Source organism: Rissa tridactyla, chromosome 1 (genome assembly GCF_028500815.1).
Source record: "Rissa tridactyla isolate bRisTri1 chromosome 1, bRisTri1.patW.cur.20221130, whole genome shotgun sequence".
NCBI lineage: Eukaryota > Metazoa > Chordata > Aves > Charadriiformes > Laridae > Rissa > Rissa tridactyla.
The window spans coordinates 85,310,180-85,326,467 of NC_071466.1; the positions used below are offsets into that span (position 1 = coordinate 85,310,180).

The 16,288-nt window shown below is 36.8% G+C and overlaps 1 protein-coding gene across 1 annotated transcript; it reads right to left on the reverse strand.

Moving 5' to 3' along the window:
* Positions 1 to 307: 307 nt before the first annotated feature.
* Positions 308 to 16,193, reverse strand: FANCB (FA complementation group B). Its single transcript, XM_054213600.1, has 9 exons — positions 16,104 to 16,193; positions 14,183 to 15,219; positions 13,085 to 13,237; positions 12,493 to 12,585; positions 8,110 to 8,238; positions 7,057 to 7,223; positions 4,504 to 4,958; positions 3,407 to 3,644; positions 308 to 1,292 (listed from the first exon to the last, which is right to left on the reverse strand). Exons 2-9 carry the CDS (start codon positions 15,116 to 15,118, stop codon positions 872 to 874), a joined length of 2,592 nt encoding a protein of 863 aa, XP_054069575.1. The 5' UTR covers positions 15,119 to 15,219; positions 16,104 to 16,193; the 3' UTR covers positions 308 to 871.
* Between the last annotated feature and the right edge of the window lie 95 nt (positions 16,194 to 16,288).

Here is a 16,288-nt window from a genome sequence, read left to right on the forward strand (position 1 = left end):
ACTTGAGACAGGCCAAAACCACTGAGCAGCTAGTATCAGCAGTCAATCATTTATGAGTCAGGGAACGAGCAAACAAATCTTCTGACATTGAAGCTGGGTTATCATCCAAGGAAGGACGGTTTCCTCCAGGATTTACCAATGAGATTAGCCCTACCACTAGATTCTGGGTGGGAATGGGCCTCTCAAACCTGAAGGCGTTTTATTACAGAGCGAATCTTCATGAGTTCTTGAAATTTTGTAAGAGGACTGATCTGGTTCTCCAGCTCCAATAAACATACCAAAATCTCTCAGGTCTGAGGGTGGGCTCTAGAAGATAAGGCTGCAAAGTATGATCAGAGTTTTATTCCTCAAGTATCATTAAAAGTCTTTTAAATGACTTGTTATATCACGAAGATAAGCTGCCTCTTCTTTGAATCTGTCAAACCCCATACTCAAATTAGGAATTAAAATTGGTTGCTTAACTTAGTTCCTTTCTATAGCTGTCTTCAGATTTCTAAAACAACCTTAAGTTTTACCTGTGTAAACAGTCATCTTGCAAATTTAATAGGACTATTTTAAACAGTACAGGCTTGTTAATTTTTTTCTAATATAGTTCATTTACAGCTCAAGAATTATGGTTTTTGGAATAGGACTTATTACAAAATACTGTGAAAATAATATTTTCGAAATCTGTAACAAAATAATGACTCTGCTATCTTTAATATTAAATTCTTGCCAAACCAGCTACAAGTCATCAACCAAAATACCAGTATATCTGTAGAAATAACTGAGCTATAGAAAAAAAATAATATAAATACCCATGAAAATATAAATGTTATTCAATAGTATAATCTTAATAGAACTTTATTCAAATAAACAAAGTGAGTAATTTCTAGGACTTGCTCAGTCTCCACACACTGATATCTGAACTGATCTGAGCTTCTACTATTTTCAAAGCAATTTCCCGGTAAAGGGCACCATTCATTGTTTGATTCATACTCAGCACGCTTTCTTCGCGTTCATTCTGAAGCTTCTTTCTGAATTGCTGAACTCCTTCCTCACTGTCCAGTAAAGAAGCCACAGGAGCATCACTGATTTTCTTGCCAGGCTCATTATCCCATGTCAAACTGTTTTCAGCTTTGCTTTCTTTTGAGAAGAAAGAACTCCTTGAGGTGAGGATTTCTTTTTCCAAAGCCAGTGCTAACTGTTCAGTAAGTGCACCTTTGCTTCCAGATCTCAGGAGTTTTACATCACAGCTTGGTGGAAGAACTCTAGTAAGGCTGTGAAGGCACTGGAACAAGACAGTCAGATTTCTGTAAAATAAGATCATTATTATTATTAAAGCGACCTTATATCTTCAAAATTATATAGTGGAAAATAAAAAAAAAGCTACTTTAAATCAAACAGGGAAAAACATGCTGATTATGGTTTTAAGTATTCTGTGTACTGTACATACAAGAGTAAGCAAGGGCTTTCTAATGGCATGCACACTAGGCACTGTACGTCAAAAGAACTGACGCTAAGCAGACTTCAGCAACATAAATATTCTACGCTAAAAGGTTTGTCCATGATTAGGGTTACCTGTGCATCACTTGCTTCTTTACGAAGCAATTCATTGTATGTGAAGGCCACGTGTAATAGCACAAAGGAAATGTGTTGTCTGGTCTACATTTAGGGGCAGAAAGAAGTCACTTATTTTCATAGATTGTCATTATTGATAGGTATGTACAGCATGGCTATTAGGTGGCCCACAGCTTGTCTTTTTTAAATCGTCACTGGAGAGGGAAAGCTGCACTTAAAAAAATCAGACATTCAAAATTATTAAGAAACCAAGATAAAATAGTGCTGGTAATCATCAGGGAACCTACACTCTTGGATACCAGTGTAGCATATATGACATAGTGACGCATTCCTCATGCTAAGAAGAATGCAGAGTTTGTCCAGTCTTATTTCCAGTGTTTGCCCAGATAAACTCCTTGGAAGATGTCTTTCGATGGAAAAAAAAAAAAAAAAAAAAAATTATCTCAGAAAAAAGACAACACGCCACCACCAAAACCAAACAAACAAGAAGCTGCTGATGGGAGCTGCTCTGGAGCCAGCCCAACCGACAGTGGAGCAGCAAGAAAGATTCAGCTGTTCGGGGTGCTGGGCCATCTTGTCTAGACTGTGCTTTTGCCGAGAAAGGTTGGACTAGATGATCCTCAAGGTCCCTTCCAACCTGGTGTTCTATGATTCTATGAAAAAAAATCAACCCAAAAAACCCCACAAGCACCCTTAAGTAGCTAGTTTTCTCACACAGATCAGAAAGGCATTTTTCCTTAAAGTACTTCTATTTCAATTTAGTTATCTTAACATTCCGCTACTTATAACAGACATAGTTTATTTTGGTTCTGAAAGGTCATAAAAAAGAATAGTCTGTAGCTCCCACCTATCACAGAAATATTGTAGCTGGATAAAAGATCAATCCAAAAATGAATCTGTCATTTGTCTCAGTGGCCAGTCCAGCCCAAACCATGACAATGGCAAAAAAAGATACAGAAAGTACATAGTTACACCATAAACATACTGCTCACTATTAATGCAAAATTGGATCAAAAGTGAATAGTATCAAGTAACCTAACTTTTCAAAAGGAACCAAAAGTCTTGAGGCTTAAGATTTTACTGACTGATTTCTTAAACATTTCAGCCTTTCCTCTAACATAAAAGAAGGAAAACAACTCCTAATTTGAGTAAAAGATTGTACCTCACTATAAATTAGAAACTCTTAAGAGATATACCTTTTCTTTCTTTTCTTTTTTAGCTTGAACTCTTCAGGACAGCGAACATTTGTCAATACTTGAGAAATACTTTTTATGTTGCAAGCCTTATCCAGCTAAATTGTAAATTATGGCAGTATTACTAACTTGTTCGTCCTGCTTTAGGAAATTTTATAGCCACTTGTCCAAGAATGTATATAAGAAAAGGAAATCACTGCAACTCTTCAGATTATTTCCTTTTCAAAATCATGGTAGATAGGAAATAAATGTATCAGTTTGGGTTTTTGTTTTTTAAGGAAATTTTTTTTAAATCAACACACGTGGAAGAAAAATTATATCTTACATTAAGAATAACATAGGAAAACTTAATATAAAATCATGATACTGTGAAACGAACAAAACAAGTAGTACCAAACAGGTATTAATGGAGACTAGACTTATTTGTAATTCAATATTCTAGCCTAGAGAAAGTTAAAACAATGCAGTTCAGGTTCTGCCATAGTTCTGATTTGAAAATAACTCTGTTATTGCTGATGGTTATCGTATTATCCTATTGGAAGCCTATTGGTTATGATTTTGGCTGTTGTTTGTGGTACCAGTAAGAAATAATGTAAAGATACAATAGAGTGTGTGCAAGATGAATATAGTCTACAGTTTTTGAACAATTTTACCTGCAAAATAATGTTAGAACTCCTTCAAAAGGATTTTTCAGGGTCCAGTTAAAAACTGTACCATAGACATTTCCTGCTTTATGACAGAATATGTTGTCGTGGCATTCTTTAAATGGTGTGCACTCCATTTCTCCCAGTAGCCATGAATTTACTGGAGTCAATGTATAGTCAGAAGACACAATCTGAAAGGAGAATCTGACAGACACTGCAAGGACAGCAAGTATATCTTCCATGGAACCTGCAAGAAAATACAGCAAAAACATATTTGACCTAAATATTTTGATGATGTTGCATGCATTAAATGTGCATAGATTTTTGGTTGACATTCCCAGTTTTATGAGAAGAGTATGCACCTGCATTCTGGCATTCTTTGGGAATTTTCTTCTCACCTAAATTCTTGTACCTACTTCTGTCAACCAAATAGTTAGCTGATTAACAGAGCCCCACCTATATAACAAAAAGTCTACAAATAAACATCACCTTGACAAAAGAAGACTATTAAAAGCCTGCTGTGATAGTAAGATGACATATTGGCTTTAGCCAACAATACAGCATTAAAGGAAGAAAAAAATTAAAATTCATTGCAAACGATCAAAAGGGTTTTTCACTACATGAGCGGAAATCCAGTTCAAAAATCAATTCAATCAGGAATATTAAAAGAAAGGAAAATAAGTGACCTTAATAGCTGTATAGATGAGGAAAAGCTTCAATTACTTTGGTATTATTTAAGAGGTAATAGTATGTAATAAAAAAAATAATATCTATGCATATAATCAACGGTACCTTATTTATAGAAAGAACGCAGACTTCAGCATTCTGTACTCAGGCTTATCTTCAAAATTAACCTTTCCAGATACACTTAATCACCCATGCTAGCTGGTGTGTAGTTGCTTACAGCAACTCACTTAACATTTTTTCCATTTTGAAAACTGTTCCGTCTTGCATTTCACCCAGTTTTTAATTCCCAACAGATCTATGCAGTTCATGTTCAAAGACACAGATGTGATTATACCTTGGTAATTTAGCTTGGCATCACCCAGAGTAAACAGAAAAATCAACCATATATTTATGAATCAAAAAAATATCAATCCATTTACCTGTACAGTAACTATTATCCTTTAATATCTTTACTGAATATTTTCCATTTGAAATATCTTCCAGACTTAACAGAATTTTCCCACAGAGTACAGTAATCTTTTTGCTCTCCTGTAAACTATCATTCCGATGGTTTTTTTTCTTCGTATGCAGAAGAACTATGCAACGTACACGATGAAATGCCAATAATGGTGCAAGGCTGGTAACAGCAATGACTGTCTTTGCTCCGTCCAGCTGAACCCTTGAACATCTCTTAGGAATCCCTTTTTTCAGATCATTGTTGCTATGCAAGTCCAATTTCATCTTTTTTGGAGGAGGCTCAATTTGACACGAAGACACAGACAATGCTGAGAAGGCTTTGTTCAACTTAATGATTTTATTTTGACACTCAATAATTGGAGAAATCAAAGAGAAGTCTTGATCCATCACTAAAGATAAACTGACATCACTCAGTGACCTGTGAAAAATCCATATAAGATGATTGCACTTCTAGTTTGTATTCTGCCTTCTGACAAGTAACCAGAACTTTGCAGATATATACAGACAATTAAGACTACCAGAAGCTCCAGTATCATTCCAAGTTAAGTCACAGACTGTGCAAAGAGAATAAGTTCTTCAAATGACTATTTCATCTAAGCTTAGTGTAAAGATTTTCAAAATGTGGACTGAAGTTTCTAAGAGCTTCTAGGAGTTAGATGCCTCATTTCAACTGAAAGAATTTGGATGTCTAATTCGCACAGAGAACGTTGAAAGTTCCACATAATCCATGCAGATACTCTATGACAATTATAATTTAAAGACTTAACTTTCTTTTAATAAAAAATTACAGAAAATATCAATTCTGCCCTCTTTGAGGACTAAAAGCTCTTCTGATGTTACATATTGTTTTATAGATAGTCAAAGTTGAACGTGGAGAGTAAAATAAAGGGTTTAAAATAGTATTACCTGAAACATTCAGTAATTTCCTGAAATGTATGAAGTACTTTACTTATTCAACACAGGGTTCTTTCAATGAAATCCTAATATTACTGTTTCAGATCCTCTCTTTATGAATATTTTATTCTGTCAATCAATTCTGTCTCAAGATGTCACTGACATCTGAAAGTTTATGAATGTCTAATTTTCTTTACAGAGAAGTATCACCACCATCAAAATGCAATTTAAAACACCACTGCAATCTTGCATTGGTAGGAATCACAAAAATAATCAATAAAGACTTACAGTGTTCGGGGTGGAGAGAAAGCAAGCCCTTTCCCCCATAAACACAGGTCGTTGCATATAGTACTGAACTGGAGCCCAGAAGACCTAGGTTCTGCTGCTAGCCTACCAGGGAACCTTTGACAAATGACTTCATCTTCACAGATTTTTTTCTCAACTGTAAAAATGGGGGAGAGGGCAATATTGCTGCTGGGTTTTAAAGAATGGTTCCAAATTCTGAGGATTTCTGAAGCTATACAGGAATTAATTATTTCATTTTCAAAAGCAAAGTCATCATCATCAAAACTAAAAGAATAAACACGGGACAGACAAAACCAATCTCTTGCCTCAGAGGCTGTCAAGAAGATGAGGTCAACTTTCTTGTAAAGTTATAGCAATCTGGCAGTTGAGAAATAATATACCCACAGCTCCAGCAGAATGGCCAAAGGGTGTAACAGGTCAGGTCCCTCACAACCACTTGAACGATTTTCAGTGGCATCAGTAATCTTTAAGCTTACCCTAACACAGTCTCAGCTACACTACTTGTGGGAATATAGGTCAAAAGGTAAGTTCTGACTCTACCAAAATTTACGTTACACAATGCACATCATAAATTTATGTTTCATGTAACCCTGCCTTTTTAAACTGTGTTCCAAATTAATTCTCTCCCTGTAAGGGGGAAATTACATAAGTAGTATTTACAACTAGAACTGAGCAATTGAAATGAACAGAATAAAAAAAAAATCATTCCAAAGACAATAATAAGAATAAGCAAATTATTTTGAAGGTTTAAGTACCATATGGCTGATCGTTCTACATAATTCACACAATACCTAAGCTTAGCAAATATTTTATTTGATTGGATACTTGACTGTAGCATAGCTCAATTCAAAAGCTGAGTATTTATTAAGGTGATCAGAGAATATAAAATGTTTTCTTTTGCACTTTAAGCAAATCGCTCTTTAGGAATGGAAAGATGTTAACAGTAAGGCATCAGGAACTGTATAGCTAAGACAGAGCTTTATCTACATCATATACTGATATCAGCATAGCTATGTCAACACAGACTATAAAGAATCGTAATTTTTGTCAAAGAAAACTGTTGTAAAAAGCCTCCAGTAATGATGCTGTTATACTGACACAACTGATTTTTAGATATTGTTTTGTACAGTGCTAGAGAGACAAGCAGCACCAACAATACTGACAAAGACACACGCTTGAAACACTTTATATAAAGATGCTCAAAATGAGAACGTTCAAAGCTCAAAAATCCACTCTTGCTACTGCAGAGCTTAACCTGCAAATTCAGTTTCTATAAAACTACTCAATGAAATTATTAGATAGACGTATATACTTACAAGTAAAATGATTCAGTTAGTTTTACTCCAATTACCAAGCTGTCACCCACAACACGCTGCCACAATTTCTCTATGAAGTGCTCTGGGACTTTAGACGCCAATGATGCCTCTTTACTAAGAGAATGAGGAGGATTTTCTACATCATCCCAGAGAGAGACAAGACCTTCCTTACAGAAAAACGTTTTTTTAGATAAATTAAGAGATATTGGAGATATTAGTCCTTTTTATACAGCATTACTTCACGTTTTACCACAAACGATTGCAGGAAGCGCTTTTAAGATACATAAAATGGAAACTATATAAACTAGTTTATTCTCTACAATAGATTCAAGAGACAGAATTGCATTTTCTTAAAAAACATGATATCATGAAAAGCACAAGTCATTCTCTCCTTGTAAGCATCACGTATAAATCTTGAAGTGTCATACAATTAATAGGCTAAAGAAGATTGAAGGTACTAGAATTTATTTTGTATTACTACATTAATTTCTTGAAATTTTGTTGTCTAAACCTGGCTGACTTGGAAGGGACCACAACATTAACTGAAAGGGAGACCAACTCCTCCAGTTCAAGTAAATTCAGAAGCTTCTTTTGAGCAACATATTAAGATATTTTCCCAATCTCCATCACCTTCTCAGACCACAGTTCACTCTGCCCCCACTATAAAATCAGTTTTGCTTACACAGGTCTATGACAGCTCTTTGTTCGGAACATGTTAGATTACAGACATATTAAATATCTAGGCAACCATGCCAATTGAGACTGTACATTCTCCCTACTGTTTGTCACTAACTCTTTGTTGGAAGTTACTCCTCCATACAAGTCAGTTGTAAGGAGTTATTGTGCAAATCAATTTCAAGTAAAGACAACTAAATTTACTCTTATCTACATATGTTGACAGGTTAGGGTAATGAACCAGACTTAAAAAGCAGATTAATGAGTTTTGACAGCGGCAATCCCTACTGGTGAAAGTAAGAAGTGGTTGAGGGAGGCACACTCTACAAATGGCTCAGCAGAATTCAGAAATGATCTGTACTCTCTTCTGCATTTTACCTCTTTTGCAGTTGGTAGAATATGGGTTCTTTCTTCAACAAGATCTATTAACGCTCTGCAAGATTCAAGAATAACCCTCCTTTTGAGTCCTAAATGCTGCTGTAGGTCTCGAACAGAGGTGTAACCAGCCTGTAAAAGATAAAAACAATCATTAGACTTATGCTTAGGTATACTGCAAATAAGAACTGATATTGAAGCTACAAAGATATCTTTTCAGCTTTGCATTTTTATGCAAGTATCCTAAGTCAAGATCCTGGCATTCCTCAAGTAACACCTCTAAAAAAATGTTCAAGTCAGGCTACTCTGCTGCCAAAATATCAATCTAAGAATCTTGACCTCTCAATATTAAACGTAGAGTTTAAGATAAACTTCTAAGGTAAATTTTATCAAATTATGTAGATATTCAGACCTTTCATTATTATTCCTGCTTCACTTTTCCATTGACATCAGTTTTGATTTCTTCTCAAGACTTCTACTGATTATTGGTCAAGTAAATATATTGAAGAGTTGACAGTTTTGCAGACGCACATGCAGGCTATGTATCAGTGAAAGAGCGAGCGAAACATGGCAGGACCAGCTTCTTAGATTTTAAGAAAGCTCCTCAAAAGCTATTCCCTGGAAAGCAAGATCCTGAGAAGTCTGATGTTGCCAAGGAGAGAATAAGGCTCACTATTGTAATGCAAAACCAAACTTCCCTCACCACACCCCTCCAAAAAATCCTAAAAACCAAATCAGGATCAATCACAACCAACTGACAAGCCTGAATAAAAAGCACTTAATGTAAGCGACGTGATGTCCTCTGCTCAAGCTGCAACGGCAAAGGGCATTTAGAGCAAGTAGCACTCACCATGATAAGTTCTGTAAAAAATTTATTTGCCACCTATCAAACCATGATCATAAGTACCAGATTCCAAGCAATAATACAGTGCCAGACTTGAGTCAGGAGAAGAAAAGGAAGAGTTAAGAACAAAGATGTTGTACAATACCTTCCTAATCAAGGTCATCAGAATACCAAACCGTTACTTACTCCCATTGGTGAGCAACTCCTGAACAAACCACTGAGAAACAGAAAACAAATGGGGAAGCACAGACTGAGAAGCAGCAGAAAAGGCCAAAGATTCACTGAGGTATGCTTGCTAACCAATCTGACTTTTGCAAGCCCTTTTTCTTCATAAAGCAACACAAGAAAGAGACCTGAAATTCACCACATGGCAAACCCAAGACTGGGTAGCACCCCGCCACCAACTCTCTGGAACAAGTGACATGCACATGCTTTCTGCCATATACCAAGATGTACTGTGAAACTAAGGAAATAAAACTAGATCACCTTAAAATAGAAAATAAACATCAAAATAAAAACAAGGCAGTCCAGAGCCAAACACAATAGAGCTGTGAGTAAATCCAGCATGAACAGTAGGACAGGTGAAACACTGTCAAAAGCAAAGCAAATTAAGGCAGAGGCTTAGTAGTAAGTAGAACAGTCAAGTGCTTTGACACATTGCAATTAAAGTTGCAGTATTCATAAATAAATAAATTAATACCCATACATACAGAGGTAAAACTACTGAGCCAAGAACTGTGGGACTTTTACAAAGGAAAGAAACTAGAAAGGAAGATTCATGATTGATAAGACTAAAAAATACTGGGCAAAGCAAAAGTAAAATGGAAAAAGTAGACAGAAAAGCCAGAGGGAAACATAATTCAGAGATCTATATGCTGAAGCCGCTCATACGGTAAATAACTGGTTCTATGTTTTTCAAATGACTAAAATCCCTTATGAAAACACATCAAAATCAAAATGGGCCAATCCACAGCAACAGACAAAAAATAAAAACTTTAAACTTACACTAAAAATAGTAATAAAAATCAAATGTACAGAACATTTCTTAAACAACTTTCTATTCACCACCAAATCAGCTTTATCAGAATGAGAACAAATCAATAAGACATTGCAGCAATTCAATAAATCAGCAGTAAGGGATAAAAAAAAAAAAAAAAAATACCTGCCCTAAAACAAGCAAACCAAGTCAAAGGAAACAAGTTAATCATAGGGAAAATAATTTGGCATTATAATCCTTACAAAACTGTTAAATACTTGGGGTGAGAACAGGCCAGTGGACATAAAAATATACTTCTGACTTGTATTTCTGCCAGAACAGCTAACTAAAACCATAAGAAACCCTGTAACCTCAGCTGTTGTAATGCAACTGAAGTATTCTGCCAAAGGAAGTCTTCTTCAGAAGATACTAAAATGAGTGTTGAAGAAAAAATCTTCAGAGGAGAAAAGGAGAAATGCTATTTCATCTTGCCCTAAAAGATGAGATTCCACAGAGACTCTCAAAACATGATTTGATTGTAAATTGCTAGAAGACCTGAATTTGATGATAAATATCAAGAGACACCACTCCAAGGCTAAATAACCTTTGGAAATTCCCAAGCTCAGGAGGATCCATACACTATTGCATCAAAACAATCATCCTTGAAATTCAATTATACATCACATGACAAAACCAGCACGAATACTTCACTCTTCAGGGAAATCTACAGAACAATGGAGATCTCAACAAGGAAGAAAAGGTAAGGTTAAAAAGGAATATCTACACCTACTTCCAAATTTATTAGCATGACAATTTCAAAGATTTTTACAACATTAAAACACAGGAAGATTTTCAACTTGTTTACAATGCTTGTGCTAGCATGTAGCTTTGAAAATGAGCCATCTAAATGATCTTAAAATGAATAAATAAATAAGGTCTTACAAAGGAATCTGCGTCTGTAAGAAAAATTTTTTACCAGCAGATGATACATGAAATCTCCAGTCAGTGGCTTGTTCCCAGCAGAATGTGCAAAACAGACTATTCGTTTGATCCTAATGCAGATTCACAGAGCTGTACTGATGAAAGCCAGTTGGTGTATCAAAAGAATAAAGTCATAGAACATAGTTAGATAGAACACATAGCCGCTAATGGCAGGGCGGCCAATCTTCATTACAACAGTAGAAGGATCAACAAATGCAAGAGATTGAAATTAATTTCTATTTTGTAGAGGAGGAAAGTAATATAATGAGTAGAGAAAGAAGGCAGCAAAGAAATCAGTTGTAAAATATATGACTATCCAAACGAATCCAGAAACAGGAAACAAAATGCATTTGAAAGGAAGCTTGCACTTCTGCACGTAAAAGCCAATAGGCCTCTAACATGCAAACTGAAGAACTGTAAAAATGCAGGGTTGGAAGGGACCTCAAGAGGTCCTCAAAATTAATCCAGCTTCTACTTTCTTGTGCCTTCCAGGAAGGAAAAAAAAACCTATCGTACAGTGTTCTCCAAACAACCGCTTTTATCTTTTAGAAGATGTATAATATCTCTTTAGACATCTCTTTTGTAATTAGAACTAGAAATTAGAATGAGACTTTTTCAGTCTTTTCCTAATGGGTCATAGTCCTCCTTTTCTTCCAGTTAATTTGCTCCATTTTTAAAGGCTGGAGATAAAACTGCCGCAATATGCTACCTAAGTTTCCACTAATTCTCAAATGATGGGAATAATTACCTCCTATCTCATACTTAAATCACTCTTAGCAAACTAAAAATAGCCTCACATCATTGACTCAATTTGATATTTGTTATCTCCTAAAGCTTTTTTTTTTAAATAATCTTCCTATTTTGTCAATAATTACCCATTTGGTATAGGCCAACATGCACAATACTGCAAAAGAATATCTTGGAGACTATGCTGGGTGTTTACTACTTGGATTCTGGCAAGTTTCCCCCAGCTTGTTTTATAAACGGTGCTAATTAAGAGAAGGATACATTTTAACTTCACCTACTGTACTTTGCAAAATTATCCTTAGAAAACTGCTAGTAAAAGGAGGAAAAACATCAGCAGGTAGTGAAATAGCCACGGTCACTAATTTGGGCAAACAGTAAAAGCCAACTTGATTGAAGTCTGTGGATAAAGAAACAGACCATAACCCTCTTCTTTATTTTCAAGATTAACTGACACTCCTAAGCACTCACTGGAAACCACTATCTCAAAGTATATAATGTGGAGCAAAAGAAGTAAACATTCTAATTTTATTAATCTGGTATTTAAACATCTATAAGTAAAATAACTGTTTGAAGCTTTGACAGCATAGTTTCAGCATTATCTCAAAGTTTTAATTGAAACTACGTTAGAACCTTCCAATTACCCAAATGCATTTGTAACAACCTAGAGAACTGAAACACAGACTACCACTGATTGGAGAATGGATACTTAACAATATTGTCTTCTCCCTGAACCATTTATCCAATAAAACTAGTATCGTTAACCTCACCCTTTGGATAATGTAATGATACACAAAAGTAATTTAGAGAAAATATGAAAGTAGAACTACTGAGTACAAACCTGTAATCTTGTTTCGAGGGCTTTGACAGTAAGCAAACCATTCTCTTGCAATCCTTCTGCAGGAGGGACATCATGTTTATAATTAATACCACTCTAAAAACAAAACAAAACAAACCCCTGAATTAATTAAAAATATGAAAGTAAGGTACAGCATTATAAAAATCTGGGGGGAAATACAGAAAACCAGCAGAATCACAGTATGCATTTTAAAAGAAAAATCTTATCTTCTGAAAGCAATTAGAGTTTGATAGCACATAATGGAAAGACCCAATTATCAGAAGATAATTAACAAGCACTAAGGCCAGTTGTTAACCAAAAGGTAAGCATTGTAGAAAACCTGCTACATACATGAGGCATTTTCAACTGCATTAGTTTAATTTCCTAATAGAATGTTGATATTATCAAGGAAGTAGAACAATCTCTTCAGATAACTTATTTTATGATTACAGCAGGGAATATTGTATTCAAACTTCAGGGCATTTCACAGCACACATCCAATTTCACTTTGCACCAATACTTTAATGATTTGCTGAGGCTTTCTTAATTTAGTAAGTGCAGGCTGAGTAGCTGAGAAAAGGCAAGCTGAACTTACTGCATAGTTGACCTCTCCAAGATCTGTTATTTTGAATGCACTTAACACGTCTGTATTGGAGTCATCCTTGAAAAGCAGTAACAGTTGCTCACTTCCAGTGCCAACAAAGTCATCCACCAGAACAGACTTTACGTTTTGCCATTTGGAAGCCACCTACAGTAGAAGAGGTTTTAAAATAGATATATTTGAATAAATCTGGGATTTGAGATTTCATTTTGGTGAAGCTTGCTTTTCATCGAGGCAGCTTATTCAGGTGTGAGGAATGCACTATTTTAAGAAGGTTCAAGCTCTCACTCTTACTCCATCATTTAGAACCTTTGTAACTCTGGGGAAAACTAGCCATTTCTCTTTAAAGATCACTTTCCAGAATACAGGTTGCAGAAATGGCAATAATTTTTCACTATACTCAAACAGCTAAATGCTGTAACATTTATTTAGAACAAGCAATACCTGCAGATCCGTTAAAGACATTGTACTTCTGACATTCAGAAATATCTTTGTTGCATTGCACACTTAAATATGTTTGAAAAGCTGATGACTGAATAGGACAAACTTTCATTTCCTGAGTTATGTAAGCCTTCTTTACAGAGTATTACAAAAGACTAGCAGTTAACTTTTTATCTCCTGAGTTTTGGAAACAAAAGCAAGGCCTCTTCTTGTCATTTTCATGAAACCATACTTTTTGTTACTACGAAGGGAGACTCAAAAGGCTTTTAAATTCCAATGAGAAGTTTATCCTTTGCAATGATAGCAATTTACTTTCACTTTAACACAAATTATGTAGGCACGCTCATAACTTCCTTACAATTTCAAGTTCTCATACTATGGAAGCTTTCAATTAGCAACAGAAGTTTTGGCTCAGATTCATAAAATGTATTATTAAATAATAGAATCCAGGGTTTATTTTCAGATATATAAGCAAGCAATAAAAGCAAAACAATCTCATTCTTCACACAGGTTACTTGAACAGAAGCAACAACAAAATCTATAGAACTTAAGACATGTAGCTTTTCAGTTCCAGAAATTTCCAAGATGACAATCTATGCAAAAAAAAAAAAGATACAGAAATAAAAGGGAGCTATTTAAAGGTAAAAATACCTGTAAGCTGTCTCTCCTCTGTACAACACAGATATTTCCAGTGGCAAAAGACACAACAAATAGCAAATCATTGCTGCTGGTTACAGCTGTTTTTACTGACCATGGTTTCTCATAAGGAAGCTCACAAACACCTTTAGGGAGACCATCTTGGAACCAAATAAGCTGATCCTTGTGGGTTATGGCAACAAGTGATATTCGGAGCTGTTTTTTCAACATTTCTTTCTTGCAGACGTAGACAGAAGATACCACTCTGCTGTAAGCATGAGGCATGAAGCGTGTGCCAGTTAGCATTTTTTGTGTTTCGATTGCGTATCCAAAGAACTCGCTACCCCAGATGGCTCTGTCTGAAGTGGAAAATTCATCCTCATCTTCACTCTCTGGCAGACAAGCAGTTCCTATCCCTAAGACAACAGTGCCTTCCTGCTCAATTTCACCTGTCCACACAACAGAAGAAAGCTGAATAGGAGCACTTAGAACTGTGCGGGTGTCAGAAGAGATGTAGAACAGCTTGTTGGCATGCCTCCACAAGACTGAAGGGCCAGTAAACAACCTGATGTCTTCTTTCAGCTCATAATCCAATTTAAAATGAAAGGACTGCTCAAATTGATTTGAGCTGTGAAGCAACAATAAAAGGTACTTGACAACATTGTTTCGTTTTTTCTTTTTCATCAAAATGCAGGGAAGAATAATCCCTGTTCTGGAATCTGTTGCACAGCTACAGCAAATTATTTCAATTTTTAAGTGACTGGCACGCATGCTGAATACTCCAGAAGACTTCTGAACAAACATCTTAGTGTCTCTGTTGAATGCCATTCTTCTGACACATAAATTCATTGTTTTATCCGCTGTTCCCTCCACAAGTTTTGTTTTTGACAGCTGAAATATAAGGACTTCGCCATTGTAGGACAAGAATTGTTCTTGCTCACTTAGAAGCATCTTTCTTTATGTATATTCCTCTACAAGAAAACTGTATGCATCTCCATTTTTGTCAGGACTATTTCTCTGTGGAATTTTTAACCTATCTGGGCGTTTTCCATCTACAAAAGTGAACAAGAAAAAAAAAATTAAATCATTTTATGACTAGTTGAACTGATTCTTAAGAATAAGAAAAACGATACATTGCAAAGCGGTGACATGGACTCATTTGAGAATGAGGCCAGTATATGCTTTGACCTCACAGATTAAAATGAAGTTAAGCAACTTCGTACTGAGAGATTTAAGTAACTAATAGAAACATTTCAGAAAGGTATTCTAGCATTTATTCAACGCTAGCTCATCAATAGCTACACATCATAATATAAATTGAAAGAAACCAAATCAAATCATACATGTGCTGTTTGTGTGACTGAATTCAAGTCGTCAGCTCCACAAATATACTGAGCGGACTGGAAAGCAACAGTGCTTTGAATTCTCAAATTTAAGAGCCTTCACTCAGGTGTAGGTTTTATTAATAAATATAATTCACTCTTGGTTAAAATTATAAAGCCTCCTTCGGGAGAAAGTTCTCTGAAGAAGAAACCAGTCATTTTCGCCGCTAAGAAGGCTCCCTCCCTCCCCCAGACAAGTCCCCGGGGGCTCAGAGCGAACCGCAGCCGACTCACCAAGTTTCACTACCCAGCTTTCGGGTAGGGAGCGAGGCCCCTCGCCTGGCTCAGACGCCCCAGCAGGGCAGCCTCCCTCCGCCGCTTGAGGGGGCCCGGGCAGCTGAGGGGGCCCGGGCCTCACCACCCCTTTCGTCACGCCGGCGGCGGCCCAAAGGCTGAGGCGGCAGCAGGCCCCGGCCTGGCTTCCCCTACCCAAAACCGTTGACAGCCGTCAACGCCCTCCCCGCCCAGCACAGCAGAGGCCGCGCAAACTCCTACGGAGATCGCCGGCCCGGAGGGAAACAAAGACCGCAGGCTCCGCGCCGGCGAGGCCTTACCACGCTCCCGAGGCCGGCTGGGCTCCAGGACGAGAGAGGGAGGAAGGAAGCGAGTAGAGGGCGCGCGCGCTCCGAAACTCCCGCCTCAGGGAGCATGACGGGAGGGAAGGGCGGGGGCGGGGCCAGGGACGGGACCCCGGGGAAAGGGGCGGGGCCTCGGGCCGGTTGGCGGCGCTGGAGCCTCC

Excerpts from the sequence above, each read along its gene's own strand:
- FANCB (XM_054213600.1), bottom strand. The coding sequence starts at position 15,118 with ATGCTTCTAAGTGAGCAAGAACAATTCTTGTCCTACAATGGCGAAGTC. Across the intron at positions 8,239-12,492 it reads CCCTCGAAACAAGATTACAG|GCTGGTTACACCTCTGTTCG; the intron begins GTTTGTACTCAG and ends TATCTTTTACAG. Across the intron at positions 7,224-8,109 it reads TTCTACCAACTGCAAAAGAG|GAAGGTCTTGTCTCTCTCTG; the intron begins GTAAAATGCAGA and ends TTTTTCTGTAAG.